Source organism: Triturus cristatus, chromosome 1_2, assembly GCF_964204655.1.
Source record: "Triturus cristatus chromosome 1_2, aTriCri1.1, whole genome shotgun sequence".
In the NCBI taxonomy this organism is placed as follows: domain Eukaryota; kingdom Metazoa; phylum Chordata; class Amphibia; order Caudata; family Salamandridae; genus Triturus; species Triturus cristatus.
In genome coordinates this window covers 764,163,214-764,189,017 of record NC_140580.1, presented here as the reverse complement: position 1 = coordinate 764,189,017, position 25,804 = coordinate 764,163,214, and the positions used below count along the sequence as shown (strand labels likewise).

Below are 25,804 nucleotides of genomic sequence, written 5' to 3'. Positions count from 1 at the left end.
AGTGATAAGGGATATCTTTGGTGCGGTAATACCAAGTTTGGGAGTGATTTTGAATGATGTGAAGATTAGAAAGTTGGGGACTGTTGTTGACAAGTTGTCGACTAATACAGCTAAGTCGTTGATACTTGTTGATGGAGAGATGTTGTTGATAAGAATGATGGTGATGCAGAACCGTCTTGCTTTAGATGTCTTATTGGCAAAAGAGGGCGGAGTCTGTAAAATGTTGAAGGTTCAAGAGTGCTGTACTTATATACCAGACAACAGCAAAGATCTGGAGAAATATATAAGTAACATCACTGTGATCCATCATGAGATCCAGGATCTGACTGAAGAGGGTGTTTGGGAAAAGCTTGGTAAAGGTTTTGGCAGAGTGGGAAATTGGTTTGCGAATTTGGGAAAAGGTATTCTTGGTTATATTCTGTAGCCTATCATTATCATTGTGGTCTGTGTGATTTGCTTGTGGGGATTTGCTAGAGCTTATCAGTGGTACAAGGCGAACCAAGTTGAAAGGTCCCTCAGGGAGCAAGAGATGAGGATGGCTAGACTGCAGGACAATCATTATCAGAATATCAAGAATCTGGAGAAGTTCTGACAGGGAAGAATGGCTATGAGCTCTGTTTAGGTCGGTCTTTCTCCAGGGAATTGTGATTTTGTGATGACACTAGTCATCAAAGGGGGGAACTGATAGAGGGGGTGCATCATAATCGTGAATAGTCCACACCCGCATTTAATCACGTGTTGTACTAAAATTGATCATTGTTATTGTTATTGTTAAGGTTATTTCTAAAGCGCACTACTCACCCTGGGGCATCTCGGCGCTATACCTAGTAGAAAACTAAGGGGAAGGTGAGAGAAACAGCGGGAAGCGGAAGCTGATCACGAGGCCTAAATGAATGTTCACATTTTGCTATGAAAGGCCTATTCGTATTTCTTATGTTAGTTGAATTATGTAGGCCTGAAGTGTACCTTCCCTGGAAAAGCTCTAATTTGGAGGTAGTCAGTGAAATTCATGTGCGTGCAAGAATATTCTGTTCTCATGCTTCTGTTGCAGGTGCAAGGACACCGTCTTCGTTAGTTAGACTGACGGCATGGAGGAGAGCTGCAACAGTGTATCCTGGAATGCTGATAATTGGAAGAAGCCTGGGACCCAAGGACAAACCAACCGTTGCTGGACGAAGTACAAGTCTTGGTGGAAAATTACCTACGAGGTGCTTAGCCAGAAGAGGTGCTTCAGAGGCGTGTCCTCTATACTGTACATTCTGTATTAGGGGCAGTGCCCCGAGGGAGGAGAGGGCAGATGCGAGCAGAGAGCCATTAGAGGGTAGAAGGAAAGGATCGATACTGAGAAAGGAGACTTAGAACGAATCTGTAGCTTTGGCTACTGACCCTTACAATGCGAGTGTACTTCTTAGGAAGTCTTCACGAGCTGACACCTTTTCTTGATTTTGCCTTGGGAGATGCTAAGTAGGGATGTCACCTTAGTGATAGTGTAGGGACAGATTAATGGATTTTTCCACAGGTATCCATGAAGACGGATTTAGATGTTGGAGCAGTTATCGCTTGTTTAATATTTCTGGAGTTTCTTATTCTTTTTATGCTTCACCAGATTAGACTGGTGCGTAGGATGAACTTTGTATTAGTGCCTATGTATTTCTTGAACCTCGTCTTGAGGTGCTTGTATGTCCAGTTATTTTTGGCTTTGTAATAAATTCCCTAAAATTTAGTTTGGAGTTAGTGATCCTTTCGAGTCTGAACTGATTGGTCCATTGATCTAGCTTTGAATGAGTTGGTTTTCTCCCCTTTACACTTCACAGCAGGTAAAAAGGTCCAGTCGGCCGAGGATTCTTAGGAGAGGTAAGATAAGATAATATAAGAATCCTGCGTTATCAGAGTTGTGGGCGGGGTAGACTGGTGGTCTCAGCAAGAGCGGCTCATCTACGCAGCTCGAGGCTGCCAACGGAAACATGAGGATATATGGGGAAAATTGTGGGAATACCATGGGTTGGATGTGGGGAATGGCTAAGTTCCGAATATGTATATTGTGGTTTACTGTGATACAAACAGGTGGACTGTGGTTGTGTTTGTTTGTGAAATCAATAACATTTGTTGAGAAAAAAAAATCATCATGACTTCCCCATTAAAAAAATAGTTTGAACCCAGGCTTTGGCAAATATTTTATTGCCACTTATGTGTCAAAATGATGGGCTCCTGGAAATAAGCTGGTCCCAGTCTTAAAGCAATGCATGCTAATGTTCATTTATCTAAATGTGACAGGGTACAATTCATGAAACGTTTCTGCTAAATCAATGCTATGTATGGCACTTTCGCCACTGAAGGTTATCTCAAAGTGTTGGGGGAGTGTCAGAAGATATCATCTGTCGCTTTAGAAGCATACAGTTTTTTGCTACATGGAGTGAGCTGGGTTGGACAGTACTGCATGTTTTGCTTGTGTAAAAAGAATGGGTGTGGACTGCACAAAGTTTTACCACCTACTGCTCCAGAATACCTGGAGGCGGCACTCTCTGTAATGTTGGAGCACAACAGTTCACCATTCTTATAATACAACAATCTGAATCTTATCAGTTGACTATTTAACAGCTGTACATGTTTTTTTCTAGGTCATCATGGCGTGTGCCAAGCAAGACAACTGCAAGAGTGGCCGAGGGTGTACCAGCTGCTGCAACCAGACTGTATGCATGAGTGAAAGAGCAGGCTGGGGGTGCGGAACACCAACTCTCACTGAGCTCATTGTTATGCTGAAGAAGCGAGCGCACTGCTGTCAGAACAAGGCTGACGAAGTCTGGCCGAACCTTTACCTGGGCACAGAGTAAGAGATCAACAGGCCTGTATGGTCATATTTACTGTTAGATCTGCAAATTTGTGCAAATGTAATACTTTATGGTTCAAGGAAGTTGGCCTAGCATTGCCCCTTTGCTGAACATGCATAGCCTAAGAGACTGGCCTGTAAGAAGAAAACGCAGGCAATGGTCTTGATTTATGTCTGCAAATGTCCAACTATGGCCACAAATACCTCAATATACCCCAGTCAGAAATACACAGAAAGATGCTGGGCAAGCGTTAATTATATTAATGCTGCAGATTTCTCTGCCCTGAGTACAAAGAAATTTGCAGTAGTAAACCCTATTCAGAGAGTGTTGAAAGGACGAATCAAGGTGTAGTTTGCCTTGGAAGCATATGAGTTACCAAAAACATATATGTTTGTTAGCACTGAGAACCTCCAAGTTGACCATTCCCCGCCCAAAACTCTTCTTGAAGTAGTTATTGGTGGCTTCTGTCAGCACCATGACCGTCTCTGTATCTTTGAGTTCCCATGCACTTAGAGGGAGGGTCATATAGAAATTCCGACAGTAATCGGCAAATGCCCTGGCGATATGGGTATCTGTAAGTTAAGTGATATCCTGACTCCCTATAATCACTCACACCCATCTAGCCTGTTGCTCTTTTTTTACTGAACCATGCCAGTAGTTTCCCCGCCTTATCTCCAACCTCACAGAGGCGATGGCGGGTCGCCAATCTCTGCTTCCTAGCATTGTCCATAGCTACATCTTTATATTCCTGTCTCAGGGTGTCGAGTTCTCTGGCTAACTTGGGATCTTTATTATGAATTGACTGACTTTCGAGACCTAGTATCTGGTGTTCCAAGTCTTCTAGTGATTTGGCCCTTTCTTTCTTTTACCATACAATACAACTGTGGGCCCTATCACGCAGCACAGTCTTGTAGGCCTCCCACACCGTCACCCCAGAAGGGACTGAGTTCTCATTCTCACAGAAGTCCCGCAAGTCCCAGACGTTGAGACGCCATCCTGTTTTGCAACCAAGACCCTGTGTTCCTATTCGTACTTTGAGCGGGGAGTGGTCAGAGAGACCCCTCGCCAAATAATCAGCCCGTCTTATCTTGTTTAGTTTATCCCCAACAACAAACACATAGTCTAGCCTGAAGTACACTTAGTTTGCCCCAGAACAGAAGGAGAATTGCTTTTCTTGGGGATGTTCCCGTTGCCACAAGTCGACTAGTCCGAGAGTGCTAGCGAATCGTGCCAACGGAGTGGTGGTCAAAGACTCTCCATCCCCCCTGAACGGTCTAGTGATGGGATCATTACATCTTTGAAGTAACCCCCTATTACATGAAGGGTGAGGGTGTCTCGAACAGAATGTCCGTGATCTTGCTCAGAGTGGATGCCTGGAGTCTGGGCGGTTCAAATGCGCATATCAGGGTTACATTTCTCCTACCCCATTGCCCGGTCACTCCTCCATATCTGCCCATGGGATTCTGCCAGAGATGTGTTGTCTTAAAGGTGGGGACTTCTTCGTCAGTGTGGTCACTCCCCTTGACTCCCTAGTATATCCTACATGTGCCAACACTGTGAATGCGCCCCGGCCATGAAATCTACACTGTGTACCCTGGAGATGTTGTGAGAAGTTGGCCTGGTATATGCTGTCCACTAATTGAAGTGGGCAACTTGCACCAGTCGAAACAATTCTTATGGTGATTTAAGAGGTCAAAGATAACCTTAGAAAGCTATCCAAGTGGTAGCTGTGGAGAGCAGCCTTCAGGCTTAGTCTTGAAGGAATGTTAAGCAGCTTGTTTTACCAGAATGCAATCTTATAGTATTGGTTAAATTGAAGGAGAACCACACAGTAGTTATAAAAATATGTATTTATTAATATGACACTCTCTATTAGGACACAGTATCACCTACCCGGAGATAATCACAAAGCACACAATACTTAAGCACAGAAATGACCAAACCATATACTAAAATAGTGGTATAAGAACCACGATTAAAGACAGTGTCGAGAGATTGTAGAATCACTGGGACTCCGAGGAACAACCCAAGGTGAGTAAGTAGGGACCCCGCAGAGGACAGGTGCAGTGTGGGAACACAACCGCGTGCTTCGTACAATTCTATGGGAAAGTCATGGTTGAAGTTTTAGAGTTTAAGGACCCTTCTCAGTGGACTTTGAAGAAACCCGTGGAAGTTAGGAGGATGGAGAGCCACCCCACCCGTGAATACCGAGGTACCCGAGTTACCTATAGGTCTGAAGTGGCTTCGGAAACCACCATCAAACCCAATGAAGGACTTCAAAGCAGAGCCGCTGTTGGAAGGAAGAAAAGTGTCAGTTCGAATCCAAAGGTGGATTCTTGTTGAAGAGTACCTGAAAGCAGAGGAACAGAGTCTGGGTCACTCAGGAGTGACCAGGGGCTCGGTAGACGAGTGCCCACCGATGTCGGGTGCTTCAGGTGAGTTGATGGAGTTCTTGACTCTCCAGCTATAGAGACCAGGAGACGTCGAGGTGGACCAGGAGCCGTATATGAGCAATTCACGAAGGATGTCGAGTGCTTTGCAGCCCCCACGAGGGATTCTGGCCTCAAACTTGGTGAGAGGTCAGCTCTGGCCTCGAGGGATGTAGAAACCCACCTCCTATGTTGCTGAAGAGGGTTGGACAGATTCAGGGGACCCTCTCAGGGGAGGGTCTGGACAGTGGGGAGGTTACTCCTATGTCTTTTGTCCAGTTTCGCGCCAGAGCAGGAGGCTCCCAGGACTGGTTTGAACTGGACTACGCACAGGGACACTAAATGTGCCCCTCATGCAGACTTTCGTTCTCTGGCAAGCGCACCCACCCAGCCCTAATACACTAAATCCTGTCTGGGAGGTGCTCACACCTCCCTGTGACAGGATGCCTATTGTTCTGCCTTCCCCTGCTCAAGCTTGGCTCAGCAGCAGGGGGGCAGATATGTGTCTCTGGTCGGCAGCCACCATTTTGTGCTGCTCGGGAATAGAAGGCTGGTACCGGGAACATCAGAGACCCAACGAAACTCGCTCGGGTGACTTATAGGTTTTAAGTGCAGTGACCCTTAGATATAGTAAACCTATATCTTAAGTAAGTGGTGCATGCACCAACTTACACAGGCTGTAATGGCAGGCCTGTAGGTTCCATTTTGCTTGGCCTCTCATGGGTGGCATAATACATGCTTCAGCCCATGGGAGGCCTCTGGGGTACCTATGCCCTGGGTACATGAGTACCATATACTAGGGACTGACAAGGGTACCCCAGTATCCAATCTGGAATGTACCAAAGTACATAACATTACAGTTTAGGGAGAAAGCAGATAGACTGGGGTCCTGATTAGCAGGATCCCAGTCAGACTAGTCAAAAACAGTTTCACTTTTAGCGAAAAGTGGGGGTAACCATAAGAAGCAGATACTACTTTCCTACAGATGTGTTTCCTGAAGCATCACTATATCAGGGTGTAGCCTTTTTATAAATTGCATCACCAGCCCCCTTTTAATTTTTTTCCATGTCAACACCACAAAGTCTGGGGTCTGTGTTTGGGTATTTGTGGCCATGGGACTTGATTGTGTGCCACCCTGTGTAGGTGGGATTGGCTCTTGGCAACCCCATTTATCCTGTGGGGACTCCCTCCCTTGGTGACTCGAGCGACTGGCAAACAATAAATCGTAAAACTCAAACAAAACCTTCTTCCCACCCAACGAACACCCTGCCAACCTCCACATCGCCCCCAGAATCAAGCCCCCTCATCCTGGAGATACAGCTATTCGCCAGAGAGGATAGAGAGGTCTGTCCACCCCCACAAAATTACACAATATTCAATCTCCAAACACTTAACACATTTGAACCAACCAACAATTCAGTTCAAAAGATGGGAAAGTGTAGCCACTGGCAAGGGGCCTGTATTTGTACATATGGACCCAATCCTGCCTGTATTCAGGGTGCCAGTTCCTAGGTCCACTGGATCTGGGTCCTGCAGTTCACTCACGCTGACTGTGCCCCTACCCCTCCATCCTGTTCTAGAGCTGCTATCTCAGCAGCCAGTAGGTGTAGGGTTTCTAGTCCCGAGGACATCCCTGTGTCCTCCGAGTCAGTGTGATTATCCGAAGACTTGGCCCCTCGCGTGGTACTGGCCCATTTGCCATCATCGTCATCAATGCGTCTCGGTCTTGAGTTGCTTTTCTTCGGGTGTAGGGCGTTCCTCCTCCTGCACGTCACATTCTACGGTCAGTTCTGCATTTCCTTCGCAACGATGCCTGGGGTCTTGTCTCCGTGGCTTGTTCTTGACATCGTTCCATTGTGGGTTCTTTTGAAAGGCGGAGGAAAGGTTTCTCCTCCACCCAGTTCCATGCATCTTCAGGGGTGTGGAAGAAGTGCGTTTTCCCTAGATAAATGACCTTCAACTTTGCAGCCAAAAGAAACATGTATGCGAAGGGCCCTAAGTTTGGCTTTAATGGAGCCAAATGTTTGACGTTGTATTTTGACCTCACGGCTGTAGTCTGGGAAAATCATGATCTTGGAATTTTCATGTCTGACCTCTCATTTGTGGCGCATTTCTCTCAGGATCGTGTCTTTATCCAAAAAGTTGAGGAACTTTGCAATGATCGCTCTGGGCCAGGCTCCCGGAGGAGGTCGTACTCCCAATACACGGTGTGCCAACTCTATGATGAAGCATTCAGAGAATTGTTCTGACAGGATTATATCCTTAAGCCAAGTCACCAGGAACGCAGGTACGTTTGTCCCCTCCACTCCCTCCCGTAAACCCACGAAGCAGAGATTATTTCTCCGGGGCCCTGTTTTCTGCATCCTCTAGTAGCCATATTATGTCTGCGGTGGTGCTTCGGAGGTCCATCACCCCTTTCTGGAGGTCCTTTACCACGTCCACCACCTCTGAGATGCGGGTTTCTGCCTCCGTCACCTGTTCTGACACCTTGTGCAGGACTTGGTGTAGGAGTGTATCTTCTGAGCAAACCTCCCCTATCTTTCCTTCGAGCGTCTCTCTGGAGCTTTGTATCGCCTGGAGTAACAGAGCCGTATCTGATGGAGGCTGTGCGGCTTCCATGATCTCCACCTGGGGTGTCAGCACTTTTGTGAAACGGTCCATCTTCCCCTGTTTAGGGTGACTGGGATCCTTGCCTTTGGCCATCATCGTTTGTAGATATCATCGTCAGACGCAGCCTGGCACTTCCTCCTGCAAGGCCAATCTGCCTGACCATCAAGCACCAGACATGGGGCAAGGCAGTCCTATCATTCGTGGGGGGCCTTACAGCTGGGGGGTCAGGGGGTCTTGCCCACCCGGCTCGGCTGCCCGTCGTCAGCCTCTGTTTTCAAGTGATGGAGTTGTGGGGAGCAGCGCCTGGGAGTTCCCTTTTAGTAGCCTGTTGGCTCTCTGTTGGCCACTCAGTAGTGATCAGTCATTAAGTTCTTATAGGCTCGGGTTGCGGCTGGGGTTCAATACACGTCTCCTCTTCCAGTGCATCGAGCGACCAGAGCCGCCCCCTTTCCCCACAGGACCCAATATCAACCCGGTGGTGCAGCTCTGTGGCCTGGCGTGGTCCTCTTTTACAGGCCCTGCACGGGCCTTCACTCCTGGTTCTCTCAAATCAGTCCTCGCCCTCCTTTGCACCCGGGCCGCTGCCCCAGGTTATCAAAGAAAATAAATGGAAGAATCTGAGGGGAGTGGTATGCAAGAGCTCTGACAGTCACTCATTTCAGCCTCAGGGATGTTTCCCACACTTATCAGGGTAGGCTGCTTTGCTACCGTTTCCAAAGTCACGATCGCTGCTCTGGGCCGCAGTCAGCACCTCGGGCCTCCACCTCCATCTTGGTCGGGTGCCTCATCTCCTCAATGCCAGTTTTTTTCTGCAGGCACATCGGTGCTCAGGGCCTGCTGATTCCGTTGTCACTCTTCTTGTTGGGCTGTACGCAGCTAGAACCGGTCACATGCAGCACCCAGCAGCCGCTGCTCCGCCCACTCTCGAACACCTCCTCACGGCTCCTTACAGCCACCGGCTTCACTTTGGTCGGGTGCCTCACCTCCTTTTGCCAGTCTTTCCAGGAAGCACAGCGATATTCAGAGGCTGCCGATTCCACCATCACTCTTCTCGTTGGCTGTGTGCGGCCAGTGCCGGTCACACGCGCACCCGGCACCCGCCATTTTGCCCGGTCTCAAGCACCGCCTTGCAGCCTTTCACAGCCGCATGGCCTCCTCTGTCTTGTGGGTTTTTCTGTGGTGACAGGGGAAGGAAGAGGCAAGAGAGACACCATGCGGCTTTTAGCAGTGGGATATTCAGTGGATGTACTCCGCTTCAACCTGACCACTCAATCCCAGGAGCAGCCTCCAGCCGCAGCTCTCCAGGGAAGGTCAGGCAAGACGGTACACCATCATTTTTTAGAGCGTTTGTCTGATCGTCTCCACAGCGGTGCTCCATGGTTCCGCAGGTTTTGCAGCTTCGGGGCACTCATTTGTAGTCAGTGCCACATCACCAGTCAGAGAGGCTCTGTGGGCATCGTCAGGTCGCTCTTAGGATAGCAGGATTAATAACGGATTAAGTGCTCCGGTGAGAGCTCGCTGAAAGCACGTCTTACACGGCCATGGTCCCAGCCACACCCCTCCCTAATACACTTTTAAGCGGTAATTCCTGATTAGAAAGGAGTAGCTGCATCATGTTTTATATCTTCGGAATGGTAATGATAAATCTTCTTTACTGGTATAGTTGGATTAACATTACTGTTTTATAAAGTTCACTTTTATAAAGTGGACATTTCACTGCTGTTACTACTCTGTGTGTCTGCAGCCTGTCTCCAATACACGTCTGAGGTGGGTGACAGCTACACTTTGTGCATTCCCTCTAAACAGCCACAAACACAGGAAGGTTAGATGTGTCTGAGTGCTCATCTGCATTCTGATGGCTCTTCCTGATCAGGAAGTGAGGGGGGAGCTGACACTTACACCTGAGTAGACAGCATCCTGTTTTACACACAAAGGGCTGATTACCCCTTACTGATAGTCCAGAGTCAGGGCTGAGAAGAAAGGACATGTATGCACTTCAGAGACCCTTCATTGAGGTCACCCCCACTTCAAAGGCACAACTGGGTATAAGTACTAGGCCTCTGACCATACCAAGACAGTACACTACTGGACCTGTCAGTAAGGACTGCTGTGCTGCTACAAGGCCTGCCACTCTGCTGGTCTGCTGCTATAGAAGAACTGCTTTTCTGCTCTTCTGTACTACCTGTTGCCATCTGCATGCTACCCTTCTCCCTGCTGAGGAAAAGGACTGGACCCATCTCACTTAATTCCAGAGTGACTCAAGGCGCTTGCTTGCTTGCCCCCTGTTCCGAAGTCTCAGGGCCATCAAAGACATCCTACAACCCTGCACAGCATCTTGACTCTACCATCTGAGTCCTGCTTTGCCAAGTGGGACCAATCTAGTTCTGGGCCCTATATCATGCCTTTTTGTGTGCTGATCTAGCAGAATCCATGCATCGATGAATTTACGCTGATCGTAACTGACGCATCACTTTTCAACCCTTTCGAAGCTGCTGTCCGATGCCATTTTTTCAACAGACAGCGCAGCTCAACAACAATGCATCATCTGCATCACAAAGGGGTTCATCGACGTGGCTTCACTGACTGCGTGGATTGGAACCAACCCATTACCTGCATCCACAGGATCGACGACAACGCAACGCCTCCTCTCTTCCTCGCTACGGGTTCTCAATGTCTACTCTTCCTCCATCCAAGGTACTTTTTCAGCTGGACCTGCGTGAGTGCTGTAGCCGGCCCGCCCTCCATTGCAGTTGGCCTGAACTTTGGATTCACCCTGGTCTCGCTCGACCAGATGTCCCCAGTTGGCGCTTTATAACTCTATGCGCTATATTTTGATTTAATCTTTAAAAATTCATAACTCCAGTTCTACTTATTGAATTTTTGCTGGGTTTGCTCATAAAAATGAAATCTATTTTTTAACTCTATGTGGTGTATTTTTGTGGCGTTTTCATTGTGTTACTGTGTGTGTGTTTGTGTTGCACAAATACTTTACACATTGCCTCCTTAGATAACCCTGACTGCTCTGTGCCAAGCTATCTGAGGGTGAGCATAGGTTATCTTTTAGGGTGTATCTAGCTTACCCTGACTAGAGTGATGGTTCCTGCTTGGACAGGGTGCAAACTCCATTTCTAACAAAAGCACTGTGCTATATGCACAAAGCTATGTCCAACTCCGGCCCACAGTATTTAAGATCATTGGTGGCACACAACCGTCGGAGCCATTCTCACCAATCAAAGCTATTGTAATTTCTGCGGAGTGCCCGGAATCAGGAGAACTCGACAGGAAGGGCCAATCTTTCTCCTATCTGGGTCCTAAACTGTATAACACACTACCTGTTATGAGAACGTGCCAGTCCCTGAGTGTTTTTCTGAAACTTCTGGTGACCTGGTTCTTCTAAATCAAATTCTGCCGTACTGTTCTGATGCCTTACCGCACACAGCTAGTGAGTGGATACTCTGTCGTGTAGCTATGCTCTCTATAAATCTATAATAATAATAATACAAAGAATTTGAAAATTCAAGGAAACCTCAAAATCAACACAGTTCTAGACCTCAGTGCCCTCAGAAATTACAGCGTCGTTGTGAAGACCTGCTTGGTTTCTTCAATGCACTAAAAAACAAGATTTGAGTCCCCCTCTTTAACAACATAATATCATCTCACTACTCATCCATCATTCCTCCATGTCAGTGCACTTTCACTTAATTCATACTATTAGACAATGAGGTGCTTTTGAAACTGGCCATTCAGCTAAAAGTCCAACTTGCCAATGGGACTTTGTCCAACTACTTTTTTTTTTAACACTTTATTTATGCTTTTATTGCAATACAAAGTAATACATACTCTCAATAGGCACAGTAATACATCAGTCAGTAATCTTAGTCTGTTGTCAACGTACGGGCCATAATCAGCCGATCTGAAACATTCATATGATGGTACAAATAGGAATAGTATACCGGAACCAATAATACCAGCACAGTGCTTTTCCCGAGCCGCCAGAGAATGTAACAGACACACAATCAACAGTAAGTCCTCCCCATTTTGCTAGTGAATAATGAGATCTTTTCAGCTAGTATCTATGCTGCATACCGCAACCAAGTGATAGTAGTTTACAACAAAGAGACGAGGATCCACCATCTACCCCACCTCTCCATCAGTTCTGTGCCGATCTGACATTGCAGCCCCCGTCCTCAGGGCTATGTGAAAGGAGGTATCTCGCTAACGGCCCCCAAATGTCCTTGGGCTGAGAGGCTTGTGGCAGCAACTCAGCGTAGGCAGAAGTCTGTTCTTGACAATATACGAGGTCCGCCATCCATTCCATAAATTTTGGAGCTCGTCCTCTCCCCCATCTGCTGGCCTTCTCTTCGCTAATAATAGCGATATGGCTACCAACTTCCTGCTACCTGGCGGCTCAGCTGCAGTGGCTTACACAGGCGGTGGCACGGGAATTCCGGGGCCCGAGTGGGTCGGGCGATGGCTGGATCCCAAGACATGTGTTGTCCTTTATAGTACTTGGGCAGCACTTGAGGGTGGGGGAGTTAGGGCTAGAGGAGAAGACATTGAGAGCCTGCTGGAATAGATGCAGGGAAAGGAGCGGAAACAAGTGTCAATATACCCCGGAGATTCCCTTGGGCATGTGTACGGCGTTACCGCACGGAGGAGACTGGTCGGAACTAACGGAATGGGAGGAGACGGGGCTGCAAATGGTCGGGGATCTCTATGAGGAGGGGGCTCTGTTGCCTTTCCAGACACTACAGGATAGGTATGGCTTACGCAGGGGGGCCTTTTTGCTGCACGCTGCACTGATTGCGGCGATTCAGAAGCATTGGGGTGAAGGGCTATCGGAGCCACGGACATCTCTCACATGTCAATATGTGGTGATGGCAGCGGGGACAATAAAGGCAGTAGCATGTTTGAATCGAAGAATGGTGACGGAGGGACTGCTGCCGCTGACTCAGCTGCGCGAGAAATGGGAAACAGACCTAGGGAAAGAGATAGCTGAGACGGCTTGGGTTAAAATAGTGGAAAGGGCCTGGAAGGGAACGCGGAACGCTCGGTTCCAACTAATTCATTTTTACGTCCTTCACAGGGCATACTTAACTCCGAAACAGATAAATAAATACTTTCAAGTGGACACTGCCAGTTACCCGTGGTGCAATAGGGAAGCGGCGGATCTCCAACATATGCTCTGGAGCTGCCCGCAGCTTGGAACATAGTGGGAGGAAGTAGTTGAGACCCTAAACGAGGTGACAGATAGGCAGATAGAGCTCGCCATGGGGGTGTGCATTCTGCACTGGTTTCCCCACACTGCGCGAACTAAGGTAACGAGCAAATTCATTGACCTGGGGCTTTTGTTGGCTAAGCGGGAGTTGACAAGGCAGTGGAAGTCGAAGCAGAGACCTAGAGTAGAACGGTGGAAGGCGGAGTTTATAAACTGGGCGGCCAGTGAAAGTATAATCCGGATGCAACAGGCCAGGAGAACGAACAATGAAAAATCGATGGAAACAGCACGGACATGGGAAGCATTGGTAACTCAGTTGAGGACTCCAGAGTCAGAGTCAGATACTGATACATTAGAGGAAGCGGGGGACACTGAGGGAGGGCACAGATTGTAGATGGATAGCAAGGGGAGTGACGCGGGAGCGAAGGAGTGGGCACCGAGCACTCGGAAATGGAAGCTCGGCCTCCTTGAGAAAAGAGGTTCACACACCCCGGCACGTAGGTAACGAATGATTATCCTCGCTATATTAATGGGAGCACACCGGTGGGAGGGGATAAGGGGTAGGGGGAGGGAGGGGTAGGAACACACAGGGGGCATTCAGGTTGAGAGTATTGGGTTGAGCAGAAGCACTTGAGTGTTAACATTGATGGTAAAGGCACTGGGGGCGGGGGAAGAGGGATAATCAATCGCAGCTCAGTATATGAGGAGAACGGAGTTCAACTATTTAACAACATAAAAGCTGGCATTGTAATAAGGGAAATGTCTCCAACCGATGAAGTGCACCACTTGTGGGGAGTTGAATGTGTTGAAAACTTAATAATAGATATTCAACAAAAAAAAAATGGCTACCAACTTCCTGTATTTTTTGGGTATCTGTGCTGTATGTCCTAGGAGCTCAAGGAGTGGGTCCCTTTCTATTCGAACACCCACCATTTCTTCCAGCGCTAAGAAGATCTGTTCCCAATATTCCTGTATATTCCTGCATTCCCAGGCCAAGTGTATAAAGCCCGCATCTGTCATTGTCAGCTAATTTGAAGCACATCTTTTTTATCGGTGTATAGTATAAACGATGCAAATATTTATAATGTATTACCCGTAACCTACTGCTGGCTGATATTTGCGCGGTCTGAAGACAGCAATACTGCCACTGCTCATCAGTGATGTCTCGTCCCAGCTCCTCTCCCCAATGTATTCTGGTCGGGTTATCAATCCTCACTCTGTGTGTTCGTATGTATTATATAGGCCAGACACCAGATGCTTTCCATCACTTGATCTTAACATCTGATGCAAGGGCTTGAGGGGCTCCGGCTCCTGAGGAAAGTCAGGGAGGATCGATCGCATGCCCTGCCGCAATCTCAAATACAAAAAAAATCTAGGGGCGTGCGCTCCACATCCTGCATGAAGTGCTCCAATGTACGGAACGATCCCTCATGAAAGAGATCCCCCAATGTGTTAATGTTTGCCCACTTGCACAAGCCTGTGAACCCCTTTTCCTGTAACAGTGAGAGTTTTGGGTGATAAGACAGTGGTAACCTAGGGGAGTAGAGATGTGATGCACCTAGAAGATCTGCAATCTGATGCCATGCATCGACCGTGCCAGTGACAGTGGTGGGGGGTAACGCCCGCGTGCGTGTAGGCCCGTAAAACATACCATTGAACGGTATGGGGTCCGCGAGCCAATCTTCCACCGCCACTTGGGGCATATAGCGAGGCGGGTATACCCAATAATATGCGTAGTGTGCCTGAGCGCTTAAAAAATAGATCTTGAAGTCAGGGACATCCAGACCCCCCTGCTCATATGGCCTAATCAGTGTTGACCATTTTAGCCGCGGTTGCTTTTACCCCCATAATAATCGTATGAGTTCAGTGCGCAGTGTGGCGAAGAAATGCCACCCTGGATGATAAGGGATATTAAGAAACATATAAAGAAATTGCAGGAGTATTACCATTTTTATAAGTGACACTCGACCCGCCAATGAAAGGGGCAGTGCAATCCAGCGTGTAACATTAGCATTTAAACGCGTTATTGCTGTGCCATAGTTGGCCCGTATAGTTTCATCCCTATCTCTAGTGATTTGGACCCCAAGATATTTCAAATCCGCGTGACACCATTCAAGTGGAAAATCAAGTGGAAACAGAGCCACCACCGGTGTAAGGGGAAATACCTAAGATTTCCCCCAGTTAATACCCACCCCAGATAATCTTCCAAATCCTATAAATTCTCGCAGTATAGGGTTTATGTTGCTTTGCGGGTCTCTAATGTACAACCTGATATCATCCGCATATAGCGATATCATAATTTGTCGTAGGCAACAACGAAACACCTTGTCTTTATGGACTTGTCGCAGCCGGGAAGCCAGCGGTTCTATGGCAATAGCAAATAATAGCGGGGATAACGGACATCCCTGACGGGTGCCCCTGGAAATCGTCAGCGTCCGGGACAGGTGGCCATTAATCAGGATTTGCGCCGTGGATTGATGATACAGCAACTTAAGCCAAGAGAGATATAAACGCGGGAACCCCATCCTTTGTAGATCCCCAAACAAGTAATCCCACTCCACGGAATCGAACGCCCTGGTGGCATCCAGAAATACAGTGGCGAGTGGGAATTCGAGATCCACTGTCTGCATCAAGGAAAACAGAGTTCTGAGATTATGTGACGTCACCCTACCCGGCACAAACCCGGACTGGTCTGGAAGTACAAGCTTGTCCAGTAGTAGGGACAGGCGATTGGCCAGCACCTTTGCCAATATCTTTGTGTCACAATTCATCAGTGACAACGGCCGGTAAGAGTCACATGATTCAGGGGCTTCCCTGGCTTCAGCCGGGATGTGACTATGGCTTCTCTCATTGAGGGCGGGAGTATCCCCACTTCCAGAGATTCCTCATACACTTCTTTCAATACTGGCGCCATCACATCAATATAGCTTTTATAAAATTCAGCAGGCAGACCATCTGACCCAGGCGCCTTCCCATTTTTCAACTGCATAATGGCTTCTCTAATTTCATCCAGCTCGAATGGATGACACAGAAATTCATGCTGTGTGTCTCCAAGCCATCCGAGCGCCACCTCCCCCAGGAACCCCTCCAGATCCAGCGACCCCCGCCTCTGGTATGTATATAATGTGTCATAGTGTGTGCTAAATGTTTCTAATATATCTAGCAAATCCCGTTGCAATGTGTCATCAGGGCCCCGTACCTCCAATACTTGTGTAGTGAATCGTGGACGCCGTGTCACCTCTGCCAGTGCCTTCCCGGGCCTTTCCCCCTCCCCATATCTACGGGCCACCCAATAGCGTCCCCGGAATTTCAATTCTCTCTGAGCAGTGTCCTCATACTCCGTCAACTTTTCTCGGAATGTACTGTGCACTGGTCCCCCCTCTCCCTGCCCCATCTGCCTTTCTAGCCCTTTCAGTTCCTGCTCTAGTCGTTGTAACGTACGCCGCATGTCCTGTAATACTCCAAAGCTTTTAGAGAGACAGATTCCCCTTATAGTTACTTTAAAAGCCTCCCAGATCACCTCAACGCTGTCCACCGATCCCTTATTTCTAATAAAGAACTCTCGGATCTCCTCCCCAAATTCTGCATGGAAAACAGCATCAAGTAGGGCCGTGGGTTGCAGCCGCCAACTTGACCTAGGGCTATCGTATCCTGGTGGGGCGAGCGATACCCTAACCGGACATTGGTCCGAGAATGTTCTAGCCAAGTGTGACACACCACGTATGTTGGACCCCAGTCCCCTAGACAGAAGACAGTAATCTAGTCGTGCCCAAGTCCCTCTGTGGGACATGAAGTGTGTACCCTCTCTCTCCTGTGGAGGAAGGTGCCTCCAGCTATCAATTAACCCTCCTTCCTCTATGATGCCTTGCAGTGCCTCCTGGGACTTGGTATAGTGGTGCATGTCCACATTAGATCTGTCCTGATGCGGTTGTAGGGCGACATTGAAATCCCGAAATCCCCCCCCCCCCATATCATGTGAGTGAAACCAACAGTAAGTATTTTACCCCACAAATCAATAAAGAATGCTGGGTCATCCGTGTTAGGACCATAACAATTTGCGATCGTAACCGAGTCCCTATCCAGCCTCCCCCACACAATAACATACCTGCCTTGTGTATCTTCGATCACCCCAGCCTGCTCAAATTGAACCTGTTTTTTAAAAAGGATTGCTGTCCCTCGGGCAAAGAGGAGTAAGAGGAGAACAGACGATGCCCTGCCCATATACACACAAAATGATTTAAGGCCCTGGGATCTAAATGGGTTTCTTGTAATAGGGCCACCTGTATCTGTCGAGATACGCCAGAAGTTGTCTCCGCTTTCTCGAATCCCCCAGACCTCTGACATTTCAAGACAGCACTTTAATCATAGTTCTATCCTCTTGCGCCATCACCGTCTTTCAACTATAATTGCCCTATATTCCATGAGCTCGTGCAGTTCCACATGTACAGACTCAATACATCCCATTGACAACAAATTTAAAACATTCTGTGCCTGCGATTCAGTATATTTTTGAAACTTCCAACCAGCCACTTCCCTCACCCACTGAAGCATCCCAATCATGCCAGAATTAAACATTCCCCCCCCACCCCAGCATCGAACAACATCTCCCATCTAGATATTATGCCAACTTCTTCCCATTTCAAACTTGAGAAGTGCATATGAACAGTCGCAAACAATGGAGAACAGAAAATTGGGTATTCCCCGGTGGGGCTATATATCTAGGTGGCTCAGAAATACCTCCAATCCGCCCAGATCAGGCAACCGTCTCCGGTAGTCCCTGGACAGATTCCGAGGGTAGCCGGCTGCAATATTGTGTAATGCTCCTCTTTCGTTACGTTACCTTAGTAAGGCCTCACTCTACTGCCGCAGCATTGTTCACCCCTTCCCACTTACAATGTTCTGAGCAGTGCCAGGTCTATGTGTCTGAAGGCTTGCCACCATCGCCATTCAAATCCGTTTGCAGCAACAATCAGTCCATTTCTGGTGACGAGGATCGCGTCAAATCGTCCCGCTGCGCAGACGCCCTGCTCTGCCTGCGAAGCTGCTTTAGGTAGTCTTCCACCTGTTGCAGATTAGTGAAGAATTTTTGTGTTCCCTGATGAGTCACTCGGAGACGAGACGAGTACATCAAAGCATAATCAATTCCAGCCTGCCTCAGTTTCTGTTTCACCGCCATAAAGCGGCGACGCTCCTCCTGCACATGTAGCGTGAAATCCGGGTACATGTTGAAGGCTATCCCCTCATAGTTCAGCTGTTTCTTCTCCCTAGCTACCCGTAACACGACATCTCTGTCCCTGTAATTTAGCAGACGAGCTATGATAGGCCTAGGGGCGCTGCCAGGAGGCGGTCGAGGCCGAAAGAAACGATGCGCTCGCTCCACTATAAATTGAGAAGAGAGGTAGTCCCTTCCCACCACAGATGTTAGAAGTTTTTCGATATATTCCTCCAGCTTGCCCATGTTTGTGCTCTCCGGTATTCCCATAACGCATATGTTATTTCTTCGACTACGCACCTCAGTGTCCTCGTTCTTAGCAGCTATCACTTTGAGCAATTTGTCCAGCTGTGCAGTTGTTTTTTGCACTTGATCAGTGGTGTCTTCCACTGTGGAGATATGTTGCTCTGCTTCTTTCAATCGCGCCTCATGACCCTCGATCTTCCGGGCTATCGCATCCATTCGTGTCGTTATGGTATCGATTTTATCTGCCATGACTGCGAAGCCCTGTCGCATTTCCAACAAAATAGTTTTCAGGTCCTCCCCTGGAGCTGTCTCTTGATCTTGTTGTGAGGGCTCTCCTCCTGACCCCATCTCCATCTGCTGCTGTTTTGGAGGCTTCCGGCCGTCAAAGGTCAGTTTTTGCTGACAAGCGTCCGTCTTCCCCATCTCTGGGCTGCAAGGTTAGATGTGTGGTCGATGTCCACTCCGATCTGTGGGCCCACTGGGCCACACCGAGGATGTACTGGAGCACCGTTCAGAGGGGCGTCACAGAGTATGCAGCTCACCACGCCGCAGACTACGATGATATCAGTGCCCCATCACTCTCCTCCCGGTATTTGGCGAAGTCCTCCTCTGTTTCACCACCCCTATCTGCAGAGATCACCTCCACAGAGGTCCAACGCACCCATACACTCTACAGGATCGCTGTGCCCTTACTGCAGCAGCATCTATGGCCTTCGCTCTGCAGCAGCAGCCTCCGATTGACAGTCTGCGCACTCGGCGCAGTAGGTGACAAGCGCCACTCACTCCACCTTATGGCTTCATCAAAAGTGCAGTCCAGCGAAATGCTTCTCACACCAGTCCTATGCCCCTTCAGAGGGTCCCCGCAATTCCCCAGTCCAGCGCACAGCACTCGGACCCACTGCTCGCCGCGCTTCACACAGCGCATTGTGTATTTTTAATATATGAGGCTCCCCTTTTACCGCCGCATGCCTCTTGACTGGAGGGTCTCCGGGGGGGCTCCAACACCTGCCTCAAACGAACCGAGGCGGCACCCGCTGTTTCAGCCTCCGCGCATGCAAGTCACCACACAGGTGCTGCACAGGGGGCCCAGAGCCGATATACGCTCCCCCGCAACGCTGCCTCTCACCGTGTAATTAGGTCCATTTGATCACCCTCAGCTATCACCGCAACATCCGCGGGGGGGTCCTATGTGCTTTTTTCAGTTCCTGCCTCTCTCGGGCAGCGCAGCTCCATCGCGGTAGCCCCAGTGGAGCCTCCTTCACCGCCACAGGGCACAGGCAATCTCAGTCCAGCTGCTGTCACTACGGCCAGGTTCGGCTCCTCACCACTTTCCCTCACTGCACACACGGGCTTTATTTCAGCAGCGTCTAGCAGCAGATAATTGATTGTAGGGGACACTCAGCATGTCGCTCTCACCGCCATCTTCGCTGCGCGGCCTGTCCGCCTCGTGGAAAGCACGCCGCTCGCGTAGTCGGCGTTGCCGCTGCCCATCTCCAGGGTGGACTTCAGTCACGATCCGGGGCATCAACCATTGTTTATCCGATGTCCGGCAGCCCAAGGCGTCCACCGATGCTCATCATCGGATTCAGCGAGTTAGCGGGACCTCATTTCTCGCATTTCAGTATTGTTTTCTCCCAGAGGAGCAGGATAATTGCCGGATTTAGGAGCCAGCCTGCGGGAGCCTCACTGGAGTGCGGCCATTCCACACGTGCGCCACCTAGCGCCCAACTTTGTCCAAATACTTATTTAAAAACAATTCACACCCTCACTCATCATTGATATTATAAACCTTATGGACACCTTCCTGCTAAATAAAGTAGATCACAACAGTTTGAAACGCTCCATCATTACTCCTCTCCCTCAAAAAATAATCAGACTCAAAGATCCTACAAAATACTCTGGGCCCGATTCACAGAATTAACTTAAGACAAAATCCTAAACTTACTACTTTTGGTATTCACAGAATGCACTTACTACTTTTGGTATTCACAGAATGCACTTACTACTTTTGGTATTCACAGAATGGATTTACGACTACTAACTTTACATCCGCACTCGTGCCGGAAATTCCGGCCCGGAGGCGGAGCTTCCGGCACAGGGGCGGAGCTTCCGGCCCGGAGGCGGAGCTTCCGGCCCGGAAGTGGGGATTCCGGCCAGTGGCGGAATCTCCACCTCTGAGCCGGAAGCTCCGCCTCTGGGCCGGAAGCTCTGCCCCCGGGCCGGAAGCTCCGCCTCCGGGCCGGAAGCTCCGCCTCCAGGCCGGAAGCTCCACCTCCGGGCCAGAATTTCCGGCCCAAGTGCGGACGTAAAGTTAGTAGTCATAAATCCATTCTGTGAATACCAAAAGTAGTAAGTGCATTCTGTGAATACCAAATGTAGTAAGTGCATTCTGTGAATACCAAAAGTAGTAAGTTTAGGATTTTGTCTTAAGTTAATTCTGTGAATCGGGCCCTCTATCTCTATTCCGCCCCATTATAATTATGGAGAGAGAAGTTATGAGACAACTATGAGAAAATCCTGGAAAAGTACTAATGTTTGAGGGAAGCTAAGGTTGATGGGGGAGAGTCAACATCGCACAACCTAAAGAGAACAGAAAGTCATACATTGAGATGCTAGTTTCACCTAATCTACAATCCCAGCTGTACTAATTTGAACCCTACTATTTGGTGCTAATGAGCTGAGAGGGAATGACTGAGTGACTACGTTTATGAGTGTGTAAACATTTATATAAGTGTGAGAGCAAGTGGATGGTGTCACAATGAATAGAAGTAGTAAGTGTAGCATAGGAATGTTGATTTTGGACTATTGTTTCAGTTGGGAACATATTAGTGTTGTGTTAAAGTGCCGGTGGGTAATAGTACTTTGTGCATTGTATGTTGTGGTAGTGTTACACTTTCTCGTTCAAAATTTGGTTTCTATCCATATGCATCATATGAAATTTATGAGATTGTACAATTTGTGTAAATAGGTATTCTGTCTGTGACGAGGGGGGCATTGCTAGCCAGCCAAGATGGCGGACGCACTCTAGTGAGGCTCCGCATCTCGCTCTGGGATCCTCCGCAATAACGCAACCCACACTGCGACATCCACAAGATTGACCGTGCCACATGCATGTCGGACACTGGCGAGCTGCTGCGGAGTCAACCACCGGAAGAAAAGGGACAACCCAGTGCTCTTGGTGGCCAGCTCTCAGGCCTACATGACAGGCAGGCTGCAATCCCGCTGAAGATCGCGTGGGGCAAGTGACCCGGAAGGCAGATACAATGCCCTCCCAGCGGCTATCCCTACCCCATGCAACACAGAGGAGAGGTTTTGGGCTCCGGAGTAGGCGGCTGAGACCAAGACACCTGAGGCGCAGAGGAGGTGTGGATCCAGTAGTGTGGCCTGGGGTTGCAGAGTCCAGACCTACGCAGCATGACTGAGGCGTACCATGAGACCTTGTATGGCCTAATCCCGACTTCTGGTGTGAAGGAGAGCGGAGACCGACTGACACATATGAGTCGGACAAAGTTGCGCCTGAACCAGAGCAGAGGTGGGGGGCGCGCCCTGCATTGAGTCCCGCAAGGCGGGCACCAGAACAGTGCAGAGCCTGTATCTGATAACACACAGGAAGACCTGCTGTCCATGGGGGCCTGAACCAGGACTGGGGACCGCCATACAGCCCAGGTGAGACGAGGGGCAGTGCGACGTTGTCGGGATCTTATCAGGCCCACGACCTCTGCTTTCCAGCACTGCAGTCCAACTCCGGTTGGTGGCACACGCATAGGAACTGTCCCTCTTCGAAGCTGCTGAGGAGGGGAAACTGCTTTGGGGAGCCCCTTTGCCTCCATGGCAGCCTAGGCCCTGTGGCTCATGCAAGACCGGTGAAAGGGAAGAGCGCTATATCGCCCTATATAGCTTGCCGTCACCCTTCCAAACATCTCTGGGTAGAACTATGACACCTTTGAAACGAATACATACTTGGTCAATGATAAGCGGATAAGATGGGACACATTAAAAACAGTAGTGAGAGGACAATGCCTGGGTCTCAGCTGGGGCATTCACCTGCAACTGGACCGGTAGATAGCACGCTTTGAAAACTCGCTTCTCCACCTAGAGTCAGGCACAGTGCTGAACCCAGCCCACAAGCATAAGCTAGACAAATCAAGGCGTGAGCATGGGGAAGTGATGGAAAGGCTACAATGTATGAACTGAACTATACCGCTCACTCTGCTCGCACCCATGCTGCGGCAGAGAGAGCGGGCCATCTGCTGGCCTGGCTGATTAGACAGGAGCAATCACAACAACCGATCTTCTCACTACGCTCAATGTCAGGACCCTTATTGACCAGCCAGCAAGAAATACACCAAGAGTTTGCTAAACACAATACTAAACTATACGAGTCTGTTATTAACATAGACCCAGGGACACTGAACACCTTTCTTTCCCCTTTCTCCTTGCCAGCTGTGGCCCTGTTGCAGAGGGCAGAACAGGACGAGCCGATCGCTCTTCTAGAGGTCGAGCCATAAAGGCACTAGCTACGAATAAGGCACCTGGACTGGACTTGCTACCAGCCGAATACTAAAAGGCATTTGCAACAGTCCTGGCCCCGCACCTACTGACACTATTCGGTAACTTAATGGAGGCGTCCACCCTCCCGGCGTCACTCCTCGAGTCTGTGCTCATGTCGCTGACTAAACCCAACAGGAATCCTAAATTGCTGGGCTCTTATCACCCATTAGCACTTTTTTAAACACTGATTATAGGATCCTGGCCAAAATATTAGCAGATTGACTGCCTCCACTGGTGTCTCGATTGTTGCACGCTGAGCAAAATGGGTTTGTGCCAGCTCGTAATACATCCATGAACCTACTTCTTTCGAGTAGCTAAATACTCAGTAGACTGCTGTCCCCATATAGCTTGTCTGGTGCTTGACCTGAAGAAAGCATTTTACACTCTGGAGTGGGAGTTCCTGTTTGCCGCCCTACCCAAGTATGGACTGGGCACCCCCTTCTTGCGTCTTATCAAGCTATTATACTTCCTTCCCACAGCCAGGGTCAAGACAAGTCCTTATGTGTCAGAGTCGATACCATGTCAGCGTGGTACCAAGCAACGTTGTCCACAGTCCCCACTGCCGTTCTTCCTGGCCATAGAACCACTAGCTAAAACCCTTCATCACGGTGGGGAAGAATGAGGAATCCCCCTAGGGGATAGCACACATGCGGTACCTCTTTATGCTGATGATTTGTTGATATATCTCAAAGACATAAGGGAGCCGTGCGATGCCATAGAGAAGACACTATCTGACTTCAGATCCCTATCTGGCCTATGAGTAAATTGGGCAAAATCGTGTCTATACCCATTTTCAGCAGCCACTACTGACCCATCAATAGCGATCAGTGGCACTGGGGTGCAATAGCAGCCGTCTGTATTTCACTACCTGGGTGTCAGGATTTACCACCAACCAGAAGATCTACTAGAACGGAACCTCATGCGGGCGATTTGTTGAATTAAATCACAGATGCCCTTTTGGCGCACTCTCCCTCTCAGAGTCATGGGACGTATCGCACTTCTAAAGATGGTGGTCCTACCGCGACTATTATATTACTTCACCAACCTGCCAATCTATATCAAACCCCTAACCTTTCAGTCATTTAAAGGTAATATGCGAAATTCATATGGCATGGTTCGTAATGCAGGTTGGCATTAACTAAGCTATACTAGCCAACAGATCAGGGAGGGCTTGCTGTACCTAATTATGGAACACTACTACCTGGCAGCTCAACTTCAGTGGATAGCCTAGTGGGTTTGCGGACTCTATTTAGCGGACACTGCCACGCAACTACCAGTGCACACACACTAATCACACAATTATTCCAACCCAGGAGGAAAGGGACAACAACCACTCAGCTAATGCTAGCAGTGGCCTACAGATACTTTCACCACAACTTACGCCTCACAAGCAGTACAGTCCCATATGCGCCTTCCCTACCTATACAGGGTACGCCAAGAGGGCAGTGCACCATCACTGCCACGGAACTCTGTCTGGGGGAAGTAGGGATACAGACACTTGGAGACATATATCGCGACTGGCAATTAGCACCCTTTGACACCCTGGCTGAGGAGCATGACCTGCCACGGGGCCAATTCTTACTACACACCTTGCTGACCTCGGCGCTGCGAACACTGTGGGGAGACTTAACACAAGAGGCTGCAAAACACATCACCATCAATATATGCATGTGATGGGCACAGGGAGGCACCTCACAAAGTGATACGCTGATTCAGTGAGATCGCATGCAGCACAACGACTGACATCTCTTGGACACCATTGGGACACTGACCTCTGTCGGCCATGTACAGACCGAGAGTGGTTAGCTATACTAGAGGGGCCCACGCATTTCACCAGGAATGCCAGATTCAGTCTGATACAATGCTTTATAGTACATAGAGCATACCTGACACCAGCCAAAATAAACAAATACTTCACGCGCACTGAAGCTCACTGCCCCAGGTGTGGGCGGGTAAACGAGGACCTACTACATATGCTGTGGACCTGTAGTGCACTTACCTCCTACTGGAAGGCTATTATCACTCACCTGTTGCAGCGCACTGGCCACGTAGTAGAATGTACTTGGGAAGTATGCCTTCTGGGTCTCTGCCACAGATCCAAAAAGCATAAGGTAGCGTCCAGATTCATAGACCTGGGGTTGATTGTAGCTAAGCGCTTACTCACCAGACGCTGGAAGTGGCCGAAACCCCTGCCCAAGACAGCTTAGTTTCACTCAATGGTGAACTGGGCGCAAGCGGGAAGCGTTGCTCTGCACTGTGAGGATACCCTGAGGTTCCGCAGGCTCCCGAGGGCAGTGGCATGGGACAAGATCCTACTGGATCACCACACCACCTGGCAAGCAAACGAAGAACCCAGGAGGTTACCATGGGCACTGGCGAGGCGCAGCTACTGACAACCACCATAGTGTAATGAGGGTGCCTATATGACCTATTAAATAGAACTGCAGGCGACCTAATACCCTAAACAACCCACGTACATATCCAGGAGACATTACTTTCGATAGGAAAGACGACATGCAAATCACAAAGAACTGAGCAGAGCGCAGGCAATAGGGGGCAGCAGAGTACTCAGTTGGGTAACAGTTGACACTGTACATACCTGTTCACCATCTTTCCCTCCCCTGTTCCTCACTTCCCTCCCCACCCACCCTTCCTAGCCTACACTCCACATGTTGCACACAGAAATGGATACTGCCGTCATCATAGGCAT

At 49.0% G+C, this 25,804-nt stretch overlaps 1 protein-coding gene across 1 annotated transcript in view; it reads left to right on the top strand.

The window, feature by feature from the left end:
• Positions 1 to 2,624: 2,624 nt before the first annotated feature.
• LOC146867982 (dual specificity protein phosphatase 13B-like) overlaps positions 2,625 to 25,804 on the top strand; it is a 99,068-nt gene continuing 75,888 nt past the window's right edge. The window contains exon 1 of the mRNA XM_085608742.1: positions 2,625 to 2,827. Within this exon, the coding sequence (XP_085464868.1) occupies positions 2,625 to 2,827 (203 nt within the window). The remainder of the gene's footprint in view (positions 2,828 to 25,804) is intronic.